The sequence below is a fragment of the Lacerta agilis genome, chromosome 5, assembly GCF_009819535.1.
Source record: "Lacerta agilis isolate rLacAgi1 chromosome 5, rLacAgi1.pri, whole genome shotgun sequence".
Classification (NCBI taxonomy): domain Eukaryota; kingdom Metazoa; phylum Chordata; class Lepidosauria; order Squamata; family Lacertidae; genus Lacerta; species Lacerta agilis.
In genome coordinates, this window is record NC_046316.1 from 89,448,169 (window position 1) to 89,474,024 (window position 25,856).

The 25,856-nt window shown below is 45.7% G+C and overlaps 1 protein-coding gene across 1 annotated transcript in view; it reads right to left on the bottom strand.

The window, feature by feature from the left end:
* Positions 1–25,856, bottom strand: part of VWA5B2 (von Willebrand factor A domain containing 5B2) — a 32,221-nt gene extending 6,365 nt beyond the window's left edge. The window contains exons 1-16 of the mRNA XM_033150803.1: positions 25,752–25,856; positions 24,713–24,944; positions 22,827–22,981; positions 17,386–17,517; positions 16,349–16,470; positions 15,750–15,926; positions 13,749–13,859; positions 11,000–11,202; positions 9,536–9,650; positions 8,614–8,799; positions 8,033–8,231; positions 6,765–7,060; positions 4,753–4,978; positions 2,988–3,335; positions 1,962–2,099; positions 1,152–1,271 (exon numbers count right to left, since the gene is read on the bottom strand). Coding sequence (XP_033006694.1) covers positions 1,152–1,271; positions 1,962–2,099; positions 2,988–3,335; positions 4,753–4,978; positions 6,765–7,060; positions 8,033–8,231; positions 8,614–8,799; positions 9,536–9,650; positions 11,000–11,202; positions 13,749–13,859; positions 15,750–15,926; positions 16,349–16,470; positions 17,386–17,517; positions 22,827–22,857 — 2,404 coding nt within the window. The 5' untranslated portion in view covers positions 22,858–22,981; positions 24,713–24,944; positions 25,752–25,856. The remainder of the gene's footprint in view (positions 1–1,151; positions 1,272–1,961; positions 2,100–2,987; positions 3,336–4,752; positions 4,979–6,764; positions 7,061–8,032; positions 8,232–8,613; positions 8,800–9,535; positions 9,651–10,999; positions 11,203–13,748; positions 13,860–15,749; positions 15,927–16,348; positions 16,471–17,385; positions 17,518–22,826; positions 22,982–24,712; positions 24,945–25,751) is intronic.

Below are 25,856 nucleotides of genomic sequence, written 5' to 3' on the forward strand. Positions count from 1 at the left end.
TCAAGCATTTTTTCCCCTATGGTGATGCAAATTACACTGGTTTCACTGCTACAACTGATCACTGAATTGGTGTTTAAAGCCTTCTAAAAAGACCTAGGGCCCAAATATTGGAAAGGCCTCCCCTACAGACCCACTCAACTCTTAAGGATGGCAGCAGGGTGCCTTTTGGAAGCTTCTCCACTGTCAGAAATTAGAGGAGGGAGATGGCCGCCCAGGAGACGGCATTCTCTGTGGCCACCTCTAAATCATGGAACTCCCTACCCACGGAGATGCGTTGGTACCTTCGCTAAAAAAGCTTTTGCCGAATGCTGAAGACGTACCTCTTTACCCTGGGCCTTTGACACCGGAGAAGTATAGTGTAACGAGTTTGGGGTGTTAAGTGGTATGTCAGACTCCACTAACCCCTGGATCCAGCAAATGTTAAAATCTAATTAAGTCTTCTAATTCCTGAAATAGCCAGGTTAGCCTCCTGGTGAGGTGTAAGGAGAACAAAGGAATGGCCTCTGTGGGAGATGGCAAATGGGTGCAGCCTCTCCCTTAACTCGTGGATAGTTAGAAAGACAGAGCCGGAATTTAGAGTTGAAAAAGTTGCAGTGATATGGGCAGATGTAACGCAGCAAGCTGGGAGAAGACAGAGAAGCAGAGCAATGTTGGATGTCTGTTTGAATCCATGGCTGTGGCTGTGGGAGAAGCAAGATCCTTTTGGGGTGCTAATGCTGCGAATTCCTCCATTGTAGGCTCAGGTTGTATATATGTGTAAATAAACCATATATCCTAAAGACACCACAGTCTCTGCTGTGCTTCATTCCCAAAGGAAATGCAAACCCTGAGTAAGCACCTGGAACCCCTGAAATCTTGCACTGCTTGGAGATTGGAGTGCAAAATATTTTTAGGGCCCTATTCTTTTGATTTAATTTGTTTTAAACTGATTTTAAGGTTGTATCTTTAAATTGCTGTAACCTGGGCCAGGATCTTGTGGTGGAGGGAGGGTAAGAAATTGAATAGTAGTAGTACTACTACTACTACTATTAATAGTACTAAATTCCTCGATTTGTATTTGTTTCTCTGCTTCTTCCCCATCTACTGCCTCCCGGGGGTGCTTATGTCATGTAGATAAAGGGTTCCTTAGACAGCTAAAGTGACACTAGTACCTGCAGAAACAGGAGCATCATCCAGGTCCTCTGAGTCCTGCCTCCGTCCCAGACCTGCTGAGCAACTATGTTGACGTCGGCTGCCAGAATAGGATCCTTGCTGGTGGCTGAAGAGGCCCACTGGAAGAAAGCATATTTCACTGGGGTGTTTAGAGATAGTTGTGGGGCCAGCACTGTGCATATTCAGTTGCAGAACAATCTTGTTTTCTCTGCATGGATTTTATTGAGCTAATAATAAATACAGCCTGCATTCTGCAGACAGATATATTCCTGGCTGCCACTGGAAAATATCCCCTCACTCAGCGACTGGTTCAAGTTGATGCAGTCATCTGCAGCAGGAAAACATGCCACCCTAGATACCTGATGAAACCTGGAATGTACCAAAATTGTATGGTGGAAATGTCTGTAAATATTTGGGCTGCTCTCAGCAGTTTGCTAACAAAAGAAGCTGGTGAAAGCAGCCAGTTTTGTTCTGCAATCCTGCAGTGGAGTCTAATTGCTGCTCGCTATCATTCCTTCTCAATCCTGATATGTTTAAACAGGCAGGTTAGACGCTGTAAGCAGCTAGACTCCTGTCTCTTCCAAGGGAAAACAAATGAAGACATGCTGTTCCAGATTTTGAGCACTTTAGGAAGGAATAGTGGAAGAACATGATTGTGCAAGCTGTTGGACAACTGAATTTTTTTTAAAAAAATGTTTCTAGCTCTCATGATAGAATTTGTTCTCAAAACTAGATCCCTGGTGAATCCTGGGGATTCAAATTCCGACCTAAGAAGCAGAGCTCTGCACGTGCACTCCAAGCAGCCCTACCTGTGCTTCGAACCTCAAGGGCAGAGGGCAAGATCTCCTGGGTGGAAGCATCTACAGGCACCACAGAGGTATATATTGAAGGTGTGTTGCAAGCTTTGCTGGACTGGACAGCCTTAATGCGGAATCTTCGTGAGAAACCTTTGGAGAGGCAGAATCACAGTGCTGGTTACAGTTAAGAGGGAAGGTGGATTTGGGATACAGGATAGGCAAAGTTATGTATGCTTGTCTTTAAGCAAGTCCATATTCTTTGTGGCTTCAGATATGAGCTTTGCAACAACAACAACAACAATAATAATAATATTTATTATTTGTACCCCGCCCATCTGGCTGGATTTCCCCAGCCACTCTGGGCGGCTTCCAACAAAAATCAGATACAAAAATATCACACATTAAAAACTTCCCTAAAAAGGGCTGCCTTCAGGTATTTTCTGAATGTCAGGTAGTTGTTTATCTCCTTGACCTGTGATGGGAGGGCGTTCCACAGGGCGGGCGCCACTACCGAGAAGGCCCTCTGCTTGGTTCCCTGTAGCTTTGCTTCTCACAGTGAGGGAACTGCCAGAAGGCCCTCGGCACTGGATCTCAGTGTCCGGGCTGAATGATGGGGGTGGAGACGCTCCTTCAGGTATACAGGACCGAGGCCGTTTAGGGCTTTAAAGGTCAGCACCAACACTTTGAATTGTGCTCGGAAACGTACTGGGAGCCAATGTAGATCTCTCAGGACCAGTGTTATGTGGTACCGGCAGCCACTCCCAGTCACCAGTCTAGCTGCCGCATTCTGGATTAATTGCAGTTTCCGGGTCACCTTCAAAGGTAGCCCCACATAGAGCGCATTGCAGTAGTCCAAGCGGGAGATAACCAGAGCATGCACCACTCTGGTGAGACAGTCCGCGGGCAGGTAGGGTCTCAGCCTGCGTACCCAAGCCCCAAGACCCAAGCCCATATTTAATAACCCGATTAATATTCATCATCTGTTTAAGTAGTCAAATTTGAGGCAGAATGGGCGAGTGAAGGGAAGGGCAGGCTTACCATGTTCAATCTCAGCTTCCCTTTGAGACACATTCTCATTATCCCGGATGACGGAGCCAGCAGTCAAGTGGTGAAGCAGTTTGTCCCAGCCCTTACTCTGCTGCTGCCACTGAGAAGGCTCCTCCTTGGCCTGGCTGTCTTTGGCAAGAAGCAGGGAATCCAGGGCAGCTGTCACTTCCCAAGAGACTGGCTTCCCTGCACTGAGTCCATGGATCACAACTTGGCACCGGAGAGGCGGCCAGGCGTTGCTGTCACACTCTCCTCGCTCAGTTGCTGGTGATGGGCTAAAAAGGTATGGGGGCTCCAATAGCGTGTCCCAGTCTAGGTGGGCTGGTGACAGTAGGTTGCCTAGGAGAGAGCAAGGCATGAGGATGCACGCACGAGGCTCATCAGGTTTTGCAACAGGACAGAGTCTCCCGCAGGCAGACACCTCTGGAAGCTCACAAACACCGAGTTAGGAGTGTACACATCCCCAAGTTTGGCACTCAGAATTTCACTTGCCCTGCTGCTTTCCCCCTGGGAAAACCTAATCTTCACTGATGAATTGGAGCAAATGATGTCAATCGGGTTTTCTCCAGATTGACGTTAGCTCTGATTTGGCACTAAAGATTGGGTTTCTGGGGGAAAGCAATGGGGCAAAGTGAAAACCGCTCAGACAAATGGAAAACCACCTTGATCCCTGTTTTCCAGGCATGGGAGAAGTATGGAAGAGCCTTTAGATACCACAACAGCTGGTGTGACAGGAACCTTTGCAAGTGAAGGATCCAAGAGGACTGCAAGTACTTTCAATGGTTATTTACAGCAGGGATGGGGCCCTTCAGATGTTGTTGGATTCAAACTCCCATCAGTCCCAACCAGCATAGCCAAAGGCCGAGGATGATGGGAGCTAGAGTCCAAGAGCATCCAGAGGGCTTCAGGGTTCCTATCCATTCCTTATAGCAAGGCAGTTGCTTGCAGACTGAGCATGAGGCATTTGCAACCAAATGGGACTCTGCTTCAATGATGGGAAGGTTTTAGTAGCTCATCTCTGGTCCAGCATCAGCAGGAAAGGTGCATTTCCCCCTGCCAACAGAAATGACACCTGAGCCTGCCAGGATTAGTCTGGCACCTACTGGCTCCAAATCCTGCAAAGTACTCTCCCCAGACTTGGAAGGTTTACAATCGGACCATAATCCCCTTTCTGATAGACGAGGCCTGCAGACTTCACTCTTCTGGACAGCCACCTGCACTCTACACAATGCTGGCCAACTCCGTTCCCAGTCACAAAAACCTTGACATTCAGTTTGTTCTGAGACAGGCTTTGGGCTTGCCCTGGCCCAGGTAACTCCCCAGTCAAAGGTGGGTATGGAGGAAAAAAATTGAGCAACATGGTTCACCCCAAAAACAAACAAACAAGCCACTCTACAGATGGACAAGAGCTTCTTCTAAGTCCTGCCAAGTCTTGGAGCAGGGAGGGGGTGATACAGATATATCAAGATGGGTTTCAGGCAGAGGACACCCCCAGCTCTACCTGGTGATGTTATGGGATTGAACCTGGGATCTTCTGTCACTAAGCTACAGTGCAGAACTGGAGTAGGGGATAAACTAACAGGGATGTTAGTAATTTGCATAAGACCTAAGTGGGAAGAATAACCGACACCAGGATGCCACCCCCCGCAGATGGAGGAGGGCCCTCTATAGCTGGCCCACATGCAAGTCTCAGCAACTCCTGCTTTCTCTTGTCTCCCAGGAGGAGACTTCCGCTTTCTTCTTTCCCACCACTCACTGGAATCAGCAATGCTTCTGCGCATCTTCTGCAACTCTGGCCCAATCTCATCCAGTTTCCCTTCCAGGGAACGGTTCCGCTTCTGGGACACCTTCTCTAGGGCTCGGCGCAGCCGATGGGCATCCAGCTCACCATGTGGGGAGGAGAAGCTACGTCCAGACAGAGCAGCTCGGGCCAAGGCCTTCTTCCTTCGCACCAGCTCCTCAGAGCTCAGGGCCATGGACACCTTAAGAGAAGGGGAGGGCGAGAAGGCCAAGGCTGGGAAAACTCTAAGGAAGTATGTCAAAGATCATTGTAAGCAAGCAAACGCCCTTTCCTTGTGCAGATCTAATGCCAGGCCTACTGCATATCTACACCTGAGGAATTGTCTTCTGTTCTCTCCCTCTCACATACAAAGCTCTTCCAAACAACCAGTTTATGGAACATTCATCCTCACTTTCTTGCAGGGCAGTTTGAAAACATGGCCTATTGAATAAGCATTCATTCTGATTTGTCTGCAGGCATGTGAGACAACACTGCATCAAGGAAGTGTTACCCCAGCCTTCCAATTTCATGTTGCCATTACCTTCCTTATCACAAAAAGTCTGCGTTTTTGGCATGGGGGAGAGGGGAGTGGGTTTGTTGCACAAGAGCTCCCAATCAATTAAAATTACATGACCGGAATGTGCCAACGCATGGTTGAATCCCACCTGAAAATAGCAACAGTCTGGAAGGACCCATAATCATGAAGGACTTTTCAAATTACACCAAAGGATACTCAGAAAGGCTGAGACCTTGGTTCTGGAGTTTTATCATGGGAGGCCTAAATTGTCCAGTGCAGATTCAACACTTACATTACAAAGCCAACTGAAGCAGGATCTACTTTATGTGAGAACATAAGAAGAACCTGCTGGATGAGGCCAAAGGCCCATTGAGTCCAGACTCCTGTGAGAACATAAGAACCTGTTGGATGAGGCCAAAGGCCCATTGAGTCCAGCCTCCTCTTCTTGCAGTGGCCAACCAGATGCCCCTAGGAATCCCACAAGCAGAAGCAGTGCAGAAGCACACTCTCCCCTTCCTGTGGTTTCCAGCAACTGATATTCAGAAGAATGACTTCCTCTGAGTGTGTCAAAAAGACTCACGTCTGAATATATTTGTGAATTTGTTTTGTGTTAAAAGGCTGCAGAACAGCCTTTAAACTAACCCCTGGGGGAAAGGGGAAAGGAACTGGGAGGTGTCTGGGTCAGGACAACTCATTGTTTCAATTGACTGGGCCTTTCTAAAGAGGGGGCAAAAATGCTATAAATAAGTTAATAGAAGATGAGGGTGAAAATGTTTCTGACCATCCAGTTGGGAATATCTCCACCTAAAAATAGGAAGAATGGGAAATCTCCCTTTACATTTGACCTTTAAAGCCCTATGCGGCTTAGGACCCTCATACCTAAGGGACCACCTCTCCTGGTATGCCCCAGGTAGGACCTTAAGGCCCTCAAATAATAATTTGTTGGAGGTCCTGAGCCACAAGGATGCTAGGTTGGCTTCAACTAGGGCCAGGGCCTTCTCAGTACTGGCCCCAACTTGGTGGAACAGTCTGGCACAAGAGACCAGGGCCCTGCGGGATTTGGCATCTTTCCGCAGGGCCTGCAAGACGGAGCTGTTCCACCTAGCCTTTGGGTTGGTTTCAGTTTAACCCTGATGTTTCGTTCTTTTGGGGTGATTGGTGGGCTACTTAAAAATGAGGCTGAAGTTTAGGTTTAGTTTTAAATTGTATTTTAATCTGTATTTTAATGAACTGTTTTATGTTTTTGTTGTGATTTTATTGGTGTTAGCCGCCCTGAGCCCGGTTTGGCGGGGAAGGGCGGGGTATAAATAAAATATTATTATTATTATTATTATTATTATTATTATTATTATTATTATTATTATTACATTTCCAGCAGAAGATTTGATCCTAGATAAAAAGACCCAAAGTAGTATAAATCTTTCAAAGCGTGTTGGGTGCTATGGAGTGGAGGGGACCTGAAATGACTCACCTTAGGAGCAGCACCAGACTGAGCCTGTGAGACGGGGGCAGACTTGGTGGAGGAATTGCATAGGGAGACACTCTTCTGGCCTTGCTGTGAGCTGCCTTCAAGGGCCTGGGCTAAGGATCCTCCCTCTGGAGGGACATCTCTGGAGCCTGTGGACTCGCTGCTGGTGGAACTGTGGGAGAGCAAGCCATGGCTGTGGTCGGTGCTGACTGAGCAGTGAGTGAGCACGTACTGTTCCTTGATGTAGGAGGGCTGGTAAATCCGCTTCCAGATGTCTCCTCCGGACACAGGATCCCCACCTGCCAGGGAGAAGAATGCAGAGGGAAGAATGGCATGAACAGCTCCGTAAAATACTGAAGCACAATTATTATTATTGTTGCCGATTACATTTGCATACTGCCCTTCATTCACAGATCGCAGGGTGGTTCACACCATAAAATCACAGTATAAAAACCACAAAATAGATAGTAAATATAAGAACAATAAACCAATAGCTCCCCTCTCCCACAACACATTTAAATGGGCATCGAATGTCAATTGGCCAAAGGCCTGGTTGAAAAGGAAAATGTTAGCCTGGCATCCACCGGAGATGCCAAGGAGTGAACCTGGGACCTCCTACATGCAAAAGAGTGCTATGCAAAGAGCTCTGGCCTCTCATCACTGCTCAACTGACCTCCACAATTCAAAAAGGAACAGTGGTCGGGGCCAGTCGGGGCTGGCCCAAGCCCAACAGTAGGCAGAGACAGAGCCATTGACAGGTGGAGCCAACTCTATTTTATTTCCACTTTCCCACCACTGTCTTCCTAGTTGAGTTCTACGAGGGTCAAACTGAGACTAAGGAGGAGGAAGCAGAAACCCAGGCTCTGGACTGGTTACGTGTAAAAAAAAGCCAGTGGGCTTGGAGGAATCAAGATGCAAGTCACATCCACAGCACACACTTAAAGCACCTTCAAGTACATGGCTTCCATCACAGAATTCTGGGGATGTGTAGTTTAGCCTCACAGAGCTACAGGTCTCAGCACCCTTAACAAACTACAGTTCCCAGGATTCTTTGCAGGAAGCCATGTGATTTAAATGTACAGTGTAGATGTGACCTCAGGTTGTTGGGGCTGAAGTGTAGAGTGCCCTATTTCCCCCTGTGACCAGACCGCAGAGAATGGGAGGAGCGGATCACTGATTAGTGGGTCTGGAGCAAAGGTTGTTGCTCCATTCCCAGACAGTCCTAGAGGAAAGAACTCAAAACAAACGCCTTCCCACAAAGTTCTACTTACTTTTCATAGACTCCTCGGTGCCCCCAGCTGAAAACTCCAGAGATATCTCACGGGAAATTTCATATAGGGCTCGGCAAATTTCTTGACTCTCCCCAGCTGGGTGTGGATGGGCTCCTTCCAAACCAGTTGCCTCCTCCTGGGACTGGAACACTGAACCCGCAGAGCCCCTAGATAGACTCCGGCACAACGGCTCTCTGCCCTGGGGAAAATAAGGCAGTCAAACTGAGTAGATGACGAGCAGGTGACTGCAGGCATATTTTAAGGAAACCATTGGCAAAAAGGCACCTTCTCCAGCCAAGGCTTTCTGCAAGTGGCTACTGGAGCCAGTCGCAAAATAAATGTAGGCCCTGTTTCCCACGGCAGGGGGAGCCACACTTTTAAGGACAGGGCTGGGGAATGCTTTTCAGCCTGAGAGCCATATTCTGAGGGCTGCTTTCGGTGTTAACACATCGCAGCCAGGCAAAAATTATCTCAAGAGGGTGTGCAGCAGGGCCTGGGGAGAGTCCCATGTGGCTAGAAAAAAGGCTTGCCAGGCCACATTCCGCCCCCAAACCCAAGTTTTAAGGGAATGGGTGCTCAACTGTTGCCTTCTTGTCCCGGAAACTGGCAATGTGGTAAAGAGTGCAGTAGCTGATGAGCCGGTCTCCTGGATACAGGGCTGCGATCTCATTGGGCGATAGCAGGGCCTCCATGGTGTCTGGCACATACCAGTCTATCGTGATGTCACTCACAGCCGGCTCAATTGCTTTTTTCAAAGACTTTATCAGCTGGGGGGGGGGGCGAAAAACAGAGAGACTCAGCTGCACTCGCATCTCTAACAGCTTGTTGCCATATTCTAAGGATGAGAAATTCGATCAAGTTTGTATTTAAAGGCCAATCTATCAAATTTGTACTTTCCAGAACAATACGCAAACTGAAACAGCCATCCTTTGACATGTGCACTTATCTGAACTTTGCAATGCAGTTCTTCAATCAACCAGTATTTACCAAACTGCAAATGTTAGGAGAAAGTGTGCATAAAAAGATATTGGTGAATGTAACGTACAAAAATGTATTTTATGAGGGGAAATTACTTGCAGAAATAAGTACAGGAGTCAAGACGGCACACACAAAAAAGGTGTTTATCAGGAGAAATTCACACAAAACAGGGATGAATTTTCAAGAGGATTTTTTAAAAATAATAAAAAAGTCTGGAAATTTCTGCAGAACTGTGAACATTGGAAAAACAAGGAAGTGGAAGAATAGAAAGTGACAGGCCCTTCCATCCCTACCTCCTTGAGCCTATTTCAAGTGGCAATATCCTGAAAGATGGCTTGGCTGCCAACACCGTCTCTGCATGGATTCTTGAACAGCAGGATAATACTACACTGCTGTCTGGATCTTCATAGCTGACGCACCCTGTGTTAAATTGTGATTGTACTAGTGTGGACATGGCACATAACTATTGAGCATAGGTGACCACTGAAGTCCAAAATACCAACAATGAAGCAGGACAGCACATACCTTGGGCTGCAGCCTTTCACTTGGGCTTAGGAATTCAGCCCGACCTCTGCTCACTTTTGCCAGTCCGCGCAGGAGCCTACGGCAGGCACCAGAGCCCAGGCCGAAGGTGAAACACCTGTGGGAAAGAAGTCCTTGAACCTCAGACCACCCAGCCTGCTTCATTCTGTTCCATATTCTATTAGAATGTGCACTGCCAAGCCATGGCACAGCGCTCTGAGCTCAGCAGACTGCATGGAAGTCTTCATCTCATTCATACTTTCTTAAAGCACATGACTTCCCAATTGCAGTTTGTTACGGATTCTGGAAACTGTAGCTCTGAGCAGTAAACTACAGTTCCCATGATTCTTTGGGGGGGGAAGTCATGTGCTTTAAATGTATGTTGTGTATGCAGCCTGTGTAATAGGTTTGGCTGCTAGAGAGCCAAGGCTGAGAGGCAGAGGCTGTGTGGTGTAGTGGTTAAGAGCGGTAGACTCGTAATCTGGTGATTCTGCAAGTTTACAGTGCAAATTCAGTGTGAGATATGGAAACACTGGCTGTAGAGGGTGCTTATTGGTTAGTTCTCATAATAGATGGCTGACCAGGGCTGGTTATAGGGAGCAGATGGCTTCCTTATTAGAACATCTTCACTGGCTACTCGTCTGTTTCTGGGCACAATTCAAAGTGCTGGATATGACATATATGTAGGATCTTTTTTTATAGTCAAACCTAACTATGCATATCTATGCTGGTTAGCAATCAATCCTAGTTTGTGGAACGCCCCCTACAATGATAGATTCAAACTAACTCTACTGTACACACATTTTAAAGAGCTTTTAGGGGCAGAAGCTCTAGGTCCTCAATAGCTGCATGGCAGGCAGAAATCAACAGGTGAAACCACAATGGAGGAGCAACCGGCTAGCGTGCATAGAAGTTAACAGCATGAGCAGGAAAGGATAGGAATACTGATCAATGTTACAGTGTTGCTGCAAAGATTACTGAGATAATGTGTGTGAAGTTCTTTGAATGCTTGAAAGTGCTATTTAAATGCTAAGTATTATTGATTATTGCAAATCATGAAGCTATTAGTGGCACAGAGCTTCTGTGCATAATAAAGACCGACCCAGATCCAGCTCTCTTTATTTAATGGATGGTACTGCCTCTCCACTTTTCAGCATACAGCAGAGTACTTTACTCTATCCAGGTCTGTAGAGAGGACCTCTTGCACACAAAGGTAGAATTGGAGATGATGATGATGGTGGTGGTGATGATAATTTATACCCCACCCATCTGGGTGGCTTCCAACAGAATGTTAAAATACAATAATCTAGTAAACATTAAAAGCTTCCCTAAACAGGGCTGCTTTCAGGTGTCTTCTAAAAGTCTGGTAGTTGTTTTTCTCTTTGACATCTGGTGGGAGGGTGTTCCACAGGGCAGGTGCCACTACTGAGAAGGCCCTATGAAAGGCCAGTTTACCCCACTCCATACCTGACAGTGCTTGCGTGTCTCCTGACCAGCTCGATGACCTTGCCTGTGTTTCCAACACTGGCATCCGTAAATATAAAGAGCTGCCGAGGATACCCGCGGTGAAGAGGGAGCCCCAAGATCCAAGTCAGAGCAGCCAGGAGGTTGGCTCCACCCATGTCAGACCGCAGCTTCTGAATGTATTCACAGGCCAGCCTGAGGGTTTCCTGTACACGGGAGAGATGAGTGGATTATGGAGACAACAAATAAAGCAAGCTCTCCACCACCACAGAACATTATGACTTCCGCCTCTGTGGCTCACTGACTCTAATTCTGCATTCCAGAAAGTGAGATCCTGTGGCCTGAACATGTTGTGGAAATAGTGTGCCAATCAACTTCTGCTACTTAAATGCATGAAGGATAAGGAACTATAAGGCACAGTACTGGTGACAACTAGAAGTCCTTGCTTATTTGCTGCCTGTCTTCTGACATTTTGTCAGGCATTTTCTAAAACATATGCAAGTTTCTCTCCATATGCAAGTTCTTCTCCATAGCCATAAACATATTTTAAAAACTAGCCAAATCTCCCAGGAAAATGGTGACAAATTTTGCTTTTGTGAACCCTGTTGATCTCTCTGCACCCTGCACCCCAACCATAAAACCAATTCAGTTGCCGTGAATCCAGAATGACCTTCCCAGCTTGCATGGCACCCCGTCTGATATCTTTGGGCACCAGGCTTTTTATTTGCTTAAGCCTTTCAGCACGTCGGCTAGCTGGTTTCAATCTGTGTACTTTTATTGCTTCTGTTGGTTTTTACTGTTTTATTGCCCTGCTGCATTATTTTATATAATTGTGAACTGTACGTTATCATTTCTCTGATTTTATTAATTTGTTAGCTGTTCTGAGAATTGCCATCTGAAAAATACTGTGTGCTTTATTCTACAAATAATGTGCTGATCTGATTTGTCCCTTTCTAAGCCATGCTCCTGGACATACCAAGGAGGAATCTGGGATCTTTCTTGGATAAAGCCTGTACTCTACCACTGAGTTACAGCCCTCCCTAATCTTGTCGCCTTCCTGTTTGTGAGTCAGACCAACACACAATTCTGGGAGTCGTAAGTACAGCGATATTAATTCTGCAATTTCAAAATCATGCTTCAGAAGCTGGCATTTGAAATTGGGGGTGGGCAGAATTCAGCTTCCTGAAAAGATGTGGCCCCTTAAATAAATTTAATGTGGCGCTGTGGGTTAAACCACAGAGCCTAGGGCTTGCTGATCAGAAGGTCGGCGGTTCGAATCCCCATGACGGGGTGAGCTCCTGTTGCTCGGTCCCTGCTCCTGCCCACCTAGCAGTTTGAAAGCACGTCAAAAGTGCAAGTAGATAAATAGGTACCGCTCTGGTGGGAAGGTAAACGCCGTTTCCATGCGCTGCTCTGGTTTGCCAGAGGCGGCTTTGTCATGCTGGCTCCCTTGGCCATTAACGTGAGATGAGCACCGCAACCCCAGAGTCGGACACGACTGGACCTAATGGTCAGGGGTCCCTTTACCTTTAAGGTTTTGTGGACTTCAGCATCTACTTTAAAAAGAAAAAAAGCCTCTAGCATTTATGGTTGGGGAGACAAATCTGAACATATGTATGAAATGACTGGTATCATCCCATAAGTGGAGGGGTGAGATGCAAGGGAGGATTTCAAGTGAATATGGGACAGATCCGCAGAACCTGCACAGCTCCTGGACTCTGGCCAACCCAGAATAAACTGGACAAAAAAAGCCAGCATAGCAAGTCTGCATGCTTTGCATACCATACACAGATCACTGAACTCAACTTCTCTTGGCACAGAATTTGGGTCACCTGAGCACAGCAGTTTTATCACAAGGACTGAAGATGACGCAACATGCTCCTCCAAGCACAGAATCAACCCATCTTAAGTAACGGCACACAGGTCAAAGGTCTTCAGTCCACTAAAGGTTGCATCTCTTCCAACAAAAGTTAATATTTTGGATTTAAGGTGATTCAGATGGAGGTCCTGTATTGCAAATAGGCTGCTCAGGTCTGATTTTGGTCTGTTTTGGACACATTCCCTCTTTTCAGTCATGGATATTCATTGCAATTCTGCAATGCCATCCACAGTAGTGGGTGGAGCTTGGTGGAATTTTTTGGAGGTGGTTTATTTGTTTGTTTATTCATCCATTCAATCATTCCTCCCTTCTTCTTTTACCTTCTTATGTTCTAGAAATGCATATAGGTACTTCTGTACTTGGGCATACAGACCTTTTGTTTTTCTTGGGGGGGAGGGAATCCCAGGAAGTGGGCAAGACTGCAAAAACAATGGATTGAGGATTGTCCCTATTTGAACAGTTTTACTTTATTAATATCAATCTGAACAGTCACCAGTTGAGTGTACATTGTTTCTTACATTTTGTGCGCTTGAAACATCACAACACCTTCCCTTCCCTTCCCTTCCCTTCCCTTCCCTTCCCTTCCCTTCCCTTCCCTGTATTGCCATCATTGCTTTCCCCACTCCACACTTTTGGTATGTTATTATATTTGTTTTCATTATATTCATGTAGGGATTTCCCATCCTACATTTTTCCCTATTCATGATTAACTGGAAAAAATGCAATTAAAAATATATATGTTAGAATGATGATGACAACTCATGGCACCACCCCTGCACATTCACAGAGTTCTTGTCGGATCCAGTTAATTGCCAGTTAATAGCTGTGGGGTCAGAGGGGTGGACAAGAAGCCGCAATGGTCAGAATACTCACGCTATTGCAGGGCTTGCTGGTGGTGAAGACAGGCTTGATGCTGGAGCCGAAGCCAGCCACATTCAACAAAGTGCTGGGAGGAAGGCTCTTCACAGCCACCAACAGAGCCTCCTGTGGGGGGGGGGAGAGAGAGAGAGAGACAGAGAGAGAGAGAGAGAGAGAGAGAGAGAGAGAGAGAGAGAGAGAGAGAGAGAATGAGGTGTCCATCCATATTTACCCTTTGCCTTGCTGCTTTCTCCAGGAAAACACCCTCTTTAACACTGAATCAGAACAAATGGCAAAGGTAGATCCAGAGGGTGGCAAAATGAGAACATGATTTTTCTCTGGTGGCTCCCCATTTGTGGATTGCCATCCCCATGGAGAGACACCTGGCACCTTCATTACGCATTGTTATGTGCCAGGCAAAAACATTCTGCATTTTAGGAGGCAAGATGGAAGGGAGTTTCAATAAGTGCAGAGAGTCATTCTTTCTTGGCAGTGAAGAGAACACGACACTCAATTTGATGTGTTATTATTATTTTCTTACAACTGTAGTTCAGGTTTGCTTGGGACACAGACCAGTCTTGGGGTAGCTAGTAGGAATTTTGCTGAGGAGAGGAAAAGCTTGGAGGACCTTGGAGCTGTGTTTGGTTGGAGCAGCACTGTTGGTTAGAGTTGTCTGCCTTGACATCTTAATTATAGTACTTAACATTTCTGGATTGTTGTGCCTTGAACAGCATCTCCTAATTAACATTCATTATCGTCTTTGTGAAAGCTCCATAAGAAAATCAAATAACATTATACAAAGCATGCAGGTTATACTGAATATATTAGCAGTAGGGGATGCTTTTGTGGGAGAAGTGTTGGAGCCTGTGGCAAGCTTGCTGTCAATCAGGGCTCAAAATGCACTTTTAATGAGTTTCTATGTGAGTGGTTGGCCGCATACACTGATGTTAACATTGTCTAATCCACTTTTGGAAGGTTTTTGGTGGTGTCCAACATCAAATGTTCATGGGAAACTGGTTTGCAACAGACACACGAAGAAGGGCCTCAGATGGTGATTGCAGGGTCCAGCTTGGTTCATAAGAAGAAGAAGAAGAAGAGTTTGGATTTGATATCCCGCTTTTCACTACCCGAAGGATTCTCAAAGCGGCTAACATTCTCCTTTCCCTTCCCCCCCCCCCCACAACAAACACTCTGTGAGGTGAGTGGGGCTGAGAGACTTCAAAGAAGTGTGACTAGTCCAAGGTCACCCAGCAGCTGCATGTGGAGGAGTGGAGACACGAACCCGGTTCACCAGATTACGAGTCTACCGCTCTTAACCACTACACCACACTGGCTCTCATACCCCACACTTTCCTCATCCATAACACAAAAAGTCTCATCTTCTGGGGAAGCAGGTTTGTTATGCAAGACCTCACAATCAACTATAATCGTGCAACCTGAGTTTGCTGGATTGTGACCGGATCCTACGCCAAAAAAGTATCAGTCTGGAAATATCCTTAGCAAGAGGACAAGCCTTTCCTTGCTCAGGCTACACTAACAGGAAGGAATAAAATCTGAGACCTTTGAGGAATTTTGAGCATCTTCCTATTAAAGCTGGGAAAACATACATTGTTAAGGATGCCCCAGAGAGGCATCATAATGTGGGAAGATGCTACTTATCTGCATAATAATCAATATAATCTCATATAATTTTTGCAAACTTGGCAGATGCTGAAAAAACAATTCTGCAAATATTCTGGAACTGCTGCTCATCAGGTATGCAAAAATTAGTTTTATTTTACACACACACACACACACACACACACACACACACGGCATCAGGAGCTTAAACCTTGATGCCCATTCAGTAAATATGTCAGGTTCAATCCTTGGCATCTTCAGGCGGGGCTAGGGAGAAACCCCTGTCGGAACCCCAGACAAGCTGCTGTCAGGCAGTGTGGACACTGCTGACCTAGTATAGCACCAATGGCCTGACTTTCTGAAAGACAGCTTTCCATTTCCCAATGCTCTGTTTACCTTGATCCCATCAATGCCAGGGCCACTCATGCTTGTACTCTGGTCAATGAGGAAGAGCATTTCCCGAGTGATGGTCTGGAAATCAGTGGAAACGCAGCTGGCCTCAGGGCAGAAATTCAGCATCAGGACAGGATTGTGAAAAATGTCTTTGTGGAACCTCTTCTGGACAAAGGCAACCTAGGAGCAAAGAAAATATGTTGTGGCTTCAACCTTTCCTTCCAATATCTTTGTATATTATCATGCAATGTGGAGGTTGGAACAGTGCAAATGCACTGGCAGGAGCACCAGAATTTCTCCAGCAGTGTGTGTGCACTGCACTGACTTCACGGTCGCCTTGCCCCATCCCTTCTATCTCCCATCCCCTCTACTTCCCAGGAAGCAGCAGAAACGTGACCAACCAGAGTTCAGGTGAGCAGCAGCATCCCTACCATACTATGTGCTTCTTGCTCAGCCACCAGGCCAGAGAACTTATAGTTAGAGGTGACAAAAAGCAGGTATTATGGTGCTGCTGTCCAGGTCCTAGTCACTTCAATCCAACTGGAGACCATCTTTAGACAACCCGGGGGTGGGGGGTGGGGAATCTCTTCCTAGATGGTTACCTGTCTCTCCCAATCATCTTTTTTGGCAATACGAGCATAATCACGGCGGCTCCTTATTTGTGCCTCGTAGTCCTGGTATGAGATAGCACCATCTTCTATGATGAGGTGTGGATGATGAGGTTCTTAGGGGAGGAAAATGTAAAGCTGCATGAGAGCCAGAATGATCCAGTGCACAGACAGTTGGGCTGTTTGGACCTAGGTTCAAAACCAGGTATGGACTCAAAACTGGTGGCCTCAGGCAACTCCCAGTCTCATTTCCACACCTGTAAAATAGGAATAAGAATAACCTACTCCTTTAGGGGGTCACCAGGAACAGCCCATCAGGTGGCAACTGACACCACCTGGAGCAGGTTAAAGTAGCTTCCTTATGATAGATGATTGACATGCACCAATCCTAAAATAAGTATTATCTGTGGATTGCACTTTGAGGGCCCCTTCTGATGCTACACGAGCAGCATGGATATTGCTGCAGGGAGTATCTTCTCTCCAGAGGTCACAGAAATAAGAGAATCAGCTCTTTAAACACTATGCAGGTGGTATCGTACCCCACATAATTTGCTATATAGTTGTCCGATTAATTTGCCTAGCTTCATATCTATAATAATTCTTAAACACATCATCTGGGCTAGTCTGGTTGTTCTTGCTTGAGATTTTGTGTTTAGTCCATAACTAACTAAATAAAAATGTCATAATAAAAATAATAAATTAAAAAGTCTGCTGCTCCCATAAAGCAGAGACACACTAGAGCAGCTCCTATGACCTGTGCCAACCTCAGAAAGGACCCCAGGAGGCATTACATAAGCCGTGCGTGTGTGCTATAAAATAAAAGTTCAGAAATTAATGTCTCTCGGTCGCAATATATTGTTGGTATCTGGGCACAGAACTAAAGACCTGGAAGATTAAATTGTTCAGTCCTAAGGCTCCCCAATCGGATATCACCCCTACACCCACCCTCTGCAGTGTGTATTATACATTAGCAGAAGGTTCCACTGTTTTTAGTGATCGCAGAATCCCTTGGCCTCAAAGTGTTCTCTTACCACAAGGATACAAAATAATCTCCAGGTTCCTGTCACATCTGTGCTTCTCTGCCAAGGTGAGGCATATAGTTGAGGCAGAGCTGGCAAAAGGATTAGCATCAGCCCGAAGAGCATGGGATGGGCTCTCCAATCCTGCAACAACGAGAGGGTTTTATTTCCTGCACACAACATGTTAGCCTGCTGTAATGCAATAACCTCTAAAGCAGGGGTGAGGGACATTTGGCCCTCCAGATGTTGCTGAATGACAACTCCCATCAGACTCGCAAACATGGTCAATGGCCAGGGATAATGGGAGTTGTAGTTAATCAGCATCTGCAGGGCCAAAGGTTTCCCACTCCTGCTTGAAAGTGTGTCAGATGGAAATAGCTGCATTTGTTTTACAGCACCAAGCAAGGCCTCGTTCCCACCCGCCTGTGCTCACTTGAAGACTTGGCATCAAGTGATGACTGACATGTGTGGATGAACGAACTTGTACATCGATCAGATCTCAGACATAAACAGAGTAGATTTAAATGGAAACAGTTCACATGTTTGACAGAGAATAATTGATCGCTGAGTAACGGAATGAACACACACACAAATCTGCCCTTGGAGATTAGATAACAGCAATGCAATAGAGGCACTCTTCTTCCATGCCTCTTCAAAGAATAAGAATCGGGTAAGGTGGCTAACACAGTAAATTAAAAAAAAATCTTAAAAATCAAAACTATATATTATGGGGATATATATACAGTATATATATATATATATAGGGAGGGAGAACAGGGGGGGAGATTTGGGGTGTATTGAGCGGGAGAATTTGGAAGTAGTAGGAGGGAAAATAAGAATATTTGATAGGAGGAAAAGGAAAAGGGAAGTAGACAAAATATCAACATTTACGGGGTCTATCTGGGTATGGGAGAAGTGGAGAAGTGAGCTTTTTCCTGGCCTCTCTCCCCTTACCAAAATGTGGTATTATGATAAAATGGCCCCGTTAAGGGAGCTCATCCCAAAGGAGGTAGGGAATAAAATAAAGGAGATCTCAACTGAGGAGGCGGAGAATAGTTGAGGAATAGAAGGTATGATGGAAGAGGAAAGTGGTATTTGGAATAAAATTAACTGGTTACAGAAAAGACAAATTTCCTCTCTTCTGAAGGAAGAATAAGTTTTAAAATGTGGTAAAAGAACTATTACACCCTTCAAAGAATTAGTGAAAGGATATAGGACAGATAGGGCCAAAATAGTTTCAAAATTGTATAAGGTGTTATTAAATATGGGGAATTCACCAAAAGAAAGTTTGAAAGAATATTGGAAGTTTGATAATCACGAACAGATTTTAGATGAAGATTGGGAAAGAATCTTTCGGCAACCACCCTTTTTTCCGACCTCTAGGATAATCCAGGAACAGGGGTTGAAGTTGGTACAAAAATGGTATTACACACCAGTAAGGTTGTATCCTATTACAAAATCAGGAAGTAATAATTGCTGAAGGAAATGTGGAGAGATGGGAAAGTACAGTCATATGTGGTGGGATTGTCCGTTAGTTAATGAATTTTGGAAACAGATTGGTATAGAAATATCGGGAATTGTGGGTAGGAATGTGGAAATATCTAAATTAATGGTTCTTATTAGACTGAGTCCATGGAGTTTTCTTGGCAGGGATACTGGAGTGGCTTGCCGGTTCCTCCTCCAGGATGAATCCCAAACCGGAATTAAGATTGCTGGAAGAAATATCAACAACCTCAGATATGCTGATGACACAACCTTGATGGCAGAAAGTGAGGAGGAATTAAAGAACCTTTTAATGAGGGTGAAAGAGGAGAGCGCAAAATATGGTCTGAAGCTCAACATCAAAAAAACTAAGATCATGGCCACTGGTCCCATCACCTCCTGGCAAATAGAAGGGGAAGAAATGGAGGCAGTGAGAGATTTTACTTTCTTGGGCTCCATGATCACTGCAGATGGTGACAGCAGTCACAAAATTAAAAGACGCCTGCTTCTTGGGAGGAAAACAATGACAAACCTAGACATCATCTTAAAAAGCAGAGACATCACCTTGCTGACAAAGGTCCGTATAGTTAAAGCTATGGTTTTCCCAGTAGTGATGTATGGAAGTGAGAGCTGGACCATAAAGAAGGCTGATCGCCAAAGAATTGATGCTTTTGAATTATGGTGCTGGAGGAGACTCTTGAGAGTCCTATGGACTGCAAGAAGATCAAACCTATCCATTCTGAAGGAAATCAGGCCTGAGTGCTCCCTGGAAGGACAGATCCTGAAACTGAGACTCCAATATTTTGGCCACCTCATGAGAAGAGAAGACTCCCTGGAAAAGATGGAGGGCACAAAGGCACAAGGAGAAGGGGATGACAGAGAACGAGATAGTTGGACAGTGTTCTTGAAGCTACCAACATGAGTCTGACCAAACTGTGGGAGGCAGTGGAGTGCCTGGCGTGCTCTGGTCCATGGGGTCACGAAGAGTCGGACACGACTAAACGACTAAACAACAACAACAATATGGCTGCAAAGACAAACCACTGCAGTGAGTATTCAGTGTAACTCAGGAGCCAGAAGAGAGCTGTAAGATTTCTAGTGCTCAGGGTGTGCCCTCTGAGTTGCAGAAGAATGAGAAAAAAGCAAGCAAATGTGTAAATTTGCAGAACTGATAAAGGTCCTTTCCTCAGCACAGACTTGTTTGGAATTGTTTTTTTTTATAAGCCATGTCCAAGGAAACACACAGCCCAGGGACTCTTGCTCCCGACCTGAAAGTCCTGCCAATTCGCCCTCTCTTATCTACAACTCTTACAGAATTCAAACTGCTCTTTGGCAAACCGTTCCAAAATGTATAAAGGTTTCAATACTGTGGTTACAACACTAATCCAGCACAGGCTTATTTAAAAGAATATACAGCTAAAGCTCACCCACAATTTCTACTTGTCCCATGCCTAGAAAGCGAAGGTCTAAGCAGCTTTCTGCTTGACCTGAGCTTTCTAGGCATGGGTCCAAGCAATTTTGCCTTTGACCTGCTGCTTCCCCCCAGAAAACCCACTAATAAGTGGTAGATCTGTGGGGAAACCCAATTGCCATTTGTTCCGATTCAGCACTAAAGAACAGGTTTCTTGCGGGATGGGGAAGCAAAAGAAGGTGTGGATAAGCCTTTATAAAGCTTACACTAAGGTACATACCTGCCAGCTTATCTGCATTGCTGGATAAATGGAGCTAGTGAATTTTTCAGCACACACACCCCTCCATTTTTTTACCTTTATGCACAGATGACAATGAAGTCATTCGTCAGCACCAAAAGACATTTTTACTAGACTGAAGTCCAGCAAAGCCACGAGTGCAGCATTTCTCGGAGGCATGGGACTTGAGCCAACTCCTAATGGGATTAATTCCTTCGTCTGTCTCAAGCATATGCTCCAGGGCTCTCTGAAGTTGCTTCCGTCTCCCTCCCTCCCCCCACGACAAACACTTTCGCTTGCTTCCTTTCTTCCCACAGCCATCATTTTTTCATGAGAGAAAAAGAGTATAGACTCGGCACTAAAGCATGCACAATATAGATGGTTTAAAAACCAGAGACTTTATTCATGTGGTGAAAATCACTGCTTTGTTAACCACAGTAGTGTATATATTATTTTAGTGATTAACCAATTCCTAAAAGAGGTTCAGAACAAGCATATATGAAGTGCTCTTCTGATGCCTTTATAACTAAAGATTCTGCCTCCACTTCTGGGGCTGCTTCATAAATCCTTCACAATGCCACTAACCAGACAGCACTTCTCATGGGCGTACCCGGGGGCGGGGGGGCAGCTGCCCCCCCAAGCAAAAAAATAAATTAAATGGTTATCGGCAGCCTAAAAGGGGGAAAAAGCTCTCCTCCTGAATAAAAGCTCAATGACTGGTCTTTCTCCCCCTCCCAAAATCTCAATAACAATTGAGCTCTTGCCGAGGCACAGTTGGCCACTCTGTGTGTGTGTGTGTGTGTGTGTTGCGCTGGCTGTTTCCCCCTCCCTCATGCCGACCAAGAGCTAGCGTGCCTATCAGAGACCGGATCCTAGCCTGCACCCTGCTTGGTCAAATGGGGATGCCGGCTGAGACTTGGGTAGTGTCAGGGGGCGAATCCGAGGGCTGACCATGGTCTTAGCCTGGGTTTTCATCCTTCCTCGTCTGCCTGCTTTTTGTATCCATGCTACATCATGCTGGCAAGAGAGGAAAAGTTTCTGAATTTGCCGGGATTCATCGTTGCAACGGAGCTTGGGAAACTGAGTTCCCTTGCATGGTGAGTAGTTCCTTTGCGAGGACTGAGGATCCTGGGAAACTGAGTTTTTCAGCCATTTGGGGCTTTCTGTTTGGGGGGAAAGTTTTCTGTTTTTTGAAGCTGTTTTTGTTTTTGAATCTGAACGACCATGGCTTGCCCCCCCCCCCTAGTTTTGATCCTGGGTACGTCCCTGGCACTTTTGGAACAGCTTCATTCACTGTCACTTCCCCACAGATCTCCTTAGAGCAAGACATCTTTGAAATCCAGGTATTCAGTCTTCTGAGATCATGAAATGTATCTGTCTGTCTGTCTGTCTATCTATCTATCTATCTATCTATGCGGAGCAAAAACAAAAGTGAATCACCTGCATTTCCCATAGTCCTGGATAATGGAAGGAATGAAAGGGCATTGCAGCCATTGCACTTACTTCTGGATCAAGTGCGGACCCATAGAGTGGGCAGAAGGAATCTGCTCCCTTTCACTGTTGGCATTTTGGTTTCTATCAGATTCTCACTTTTCCAATCTCAGGTTCAGTTCTCCACATTTCTGCATGTGTTTGTGATATACACATACATATATATATCGTCCCCCACGTGTTTTATGTGGGGCTTTCCTTGGCTTGATCTGGAAGCTGCAGTTAGTGTAGAATGAGACCCTGGCATCATAGAACACCTGTGCTCACAGCTCTGCACTGGTTGTCAATCGGCTACCGGGCAAAATTCAGGGTGTTGTTGCTGGCATCTATCTGTCTCGAGAGACAATAGAGAGCACCTCCCAGGATGAAGTCAAACCACTGCGTTAGTGGCACCAAAGTGACCTCCCTGGGGTGCAAGCCTCGGCAGTGTGTATGGAGGCCCTGGACTGCCCAGGTGACAAGACCCCCTCTTGGCCTCGCTGATGGGGTCCAAAGGAAAGAAGAGCAATATGTTTGGCAGCAGCTTGGCTGCAGGAGTTGGTGGAAGGAGGTGTCCAACCATCTTAGGGACTCCACTCTGGACAACGACAACATTCAAGTCATAGAGAAGCCGCAAAAATGTAGTTAAGGGAACAATAGCTTTGGGAACTATAGCTCTGTGAAGTCAGCACCATAAAAAAAACCCCATGATTTTTTGGGAGAAACTGTAACTTAAAATTGTATGCTTTAAATGTAATGGTGTGCATGTGACCGCAAATGCCAGACACACAGAAATTAGACACTAAATCATACCTGCCAGCAAACAGGGTCCTTTAACAAGCATCTCAAAGGTGAACTCGTAGGGAAATGCATTGTAAACCTCACCCCTGAAGACGTCTGTATCCTGGGGAGGCACAAGGAAAGACTGCTCACTCTTCAGAGCAGTGGATCCAAAACAACTGGCAGAGCTGATGATGAAGAAGGAGGAAGAGAGAGAAAAGTCACAAACTAGAGCTGTCTGGCATGCATCAGGGCAGCACGGCAGTTGACCTCATTGTGGGAGTTCTTGGGCAAGGTATACATTTGCTAATCCCCACTACACAGCCCAAGGCCTGCAACGAGGCCTCCTGTGGGCAGGGAAATGCAACTACAGCCTAAAGTGAATTTGGAATACAATTTATTTATTTTTAAAGACAATCTTTGTTTTCTGCAGGAGAAATTCCGCGGCTGGACCTCTGTTCCAACACATGGGGGCATATTTACAAGAGCAACTAATCAGAATCAGGGAAGTTTTCGGAAACTTTCACCTCAGTGGGAGGGGCCTATTTTTGGCAGCTATGTTCATATGGGTTGAGGTGTGAATTTGGTGTGCTACTATCATAGCTTAGTTGGATCTGTGCAAATGAGTTGAATACACACACACACACACACACACACATGAAACACAGTAGTTTCACCATATGCTTGTGGGAAATTGCAGTCAAATACAACTAGCAAGCATAGGGCTAGTTAGTATATGAAGGGGTTAAGACAATAAAGCTATGTTTCCTAGACTCAATTCTCTGATGAGGGAGGAAGTGAAGCCTTCTCTTCCTGTTCCGTCTCTCTCCTCGCCATGTAACTGATCAAGGAAGAAGAGTCTTAAGCTTTGCTTCAAGCTTAGAGCACATGTTTGAAGCTATCTCTCTGTATTTTTTTCTACCCAAGAATATTCTGCCTGTGTTCTCCTTGCTACTGCTTGAATAAATGCATGAATCTGACCTTTGAATCTGTAAGTAAAGTATTTTGAACTTCCTTAACAGTGTGTGGTCTGTTCCTTGCAAGAGGAGTAGAAAGAAGGAAGTGCCTTGCAAGTGGATTAAACGGAATATGCAAAAAGTTTAGGAGCCTACATTCCTAACACTTTACTGTGCTGCTTAATGTTTACTTCAAACGCTCCTACTGGGAGCTCTCTCCTGCTGGAGAGTGAGTTTAGCCCTGCATTTTGAATCCAGGCAACCAACTGATTCTTTTGTTCTTTACCTGACACACACATGGGTCACAGGGATTCAAGACTGCTAGACTTGAACACTAGCCTGCACATTTAAATTTCCATTCTCCCACTGTGGCAAAAGGTCATGAGTTGCAATTCTAAAACCATCAATCCAGCCTTTGTCCAATGCTCCACTGAAGGACACAAGAGGGACCTCAACTAAATGCTGCACAGTGGAGTGCCCTCCTGCACCATACTCCATTCCATTTCACCTCCCATCCAGTTTGAATTTTTTGATCCAATGTTAGTTAGTATTCTGGACCCACAAAGCATGCTCAGTCCATCTTTGGCTGTTTTAGGGATCCGTCCTTTCCACTTAGGGTTTCCTCTGGGCATGCTGATTTCCTCTTATGAGTGAGTGGTGTCAATTTGGTTACATAAGCAAAGGCACTCATAACCTTAACCTTGGATATAAAAGGGATGCTGCTGCTGCTGCTGGGTCATGTGACTCCCAGCCAGTTTCTAATTGGCTCAGGCTCCCATTATCAATTATTTGTGCCACACTCCCATTTGCTAGAGAACCCATATGAACCAGCAGGAAAGCTCTGATTCCTGCGACCTACACACACCATAACTACTTGCCAGCTGTCAGTGGTCCCTATAACCTCCTCCCGTCCCTACCCTTCTCTTCGCATAGCATAGACTCTGAGAAAGCCATGAAAATCACCATAGAGCCAACCTGTCGTCACATAAGCCTCTCGTCTCACTTTCACTTTCGGGGATGGATACAACGAAGGGCGTGAGCACAGAGGGGAAGAGGACACGTAGGGCGCCGTTTGCCAGGGTTGCCAGTTCCCGACTGCTGCTGAAGACTACAGTCAAGGTTTCCGAAGGCCCAACAGGGCCTGTGCTGATGATGAACGTGGAACGTGCTAAGTCTTCGTCAAGGATCAAGTGACCTGGGCAGAAGGCAGAGAGGAGGTAGCTAGGATGGTGCCTCCTACACACTCCTGCGGGAAGCTGATGTCTTTACTTTATCACTGTCTTGGAGCCACACTTCTCACTGAGTTACCCATACAGCAAAGTGAAGACTGGAGTCATTGCACAGCCCTCATTTCCTGTTCTGATTTGAAAGTTTGAAAGTTACCATTGGAATGGCAGCACCTCAGTGCAGGTGGGGGAGCCCAAAATACCCTTAATGATAACTTTCTTGGCACTGTATCTTTTGGCAAACTGTGAGAACGGTTAGGTCAAAAGCCACAGATTTACCCGTGGCTGCCTAGTTCTCTTCATGGAAAACTCAACCCATCCACTGTTGCAAACATCAGCCAAGGCATCCCCTTGGGATTTAATTTAATGAACAGCTCAACAGTGGGAAATTTACTGAGTGGCTTCATATGCCTTATTTGTACGACTTATAGACAGACACCCCATTGGGTAGTCCAGTATTATTATTCCGTATAGTACAGAAGGAGTGATGAAGGATAGTGGCTTGACCAAAACCAACTAGTGCTAGGTCATGGTTATTAGATGTGTTCACAGCAGAGCTGAGATTTGGGGCATGACTCATAGTTCATGCCTTTTAGCAGCTTTCTAATGGACCATTGTAGCCTGCCTTGAGTTCTAGCCTAGGGATAGTGCTCTTGGGACGGAAAGCTGAACTATTTATTGCATGAAAGCAGAATACAAATCACCTTTGGCTAACTCTTCCATAACCCCCAAAATGTGAAACTGCCCTGAATTGATGTCTTTGCTTCAAGCCCCACCTTGCTATTCATTTCAGCAGTGCCAGAGGCAGAGCACTGCAAGGAGATGTTACCACAACCAACCATTGGTGCAGCAGAGTGGCTGGTTCCAGCTTGCATTACAGT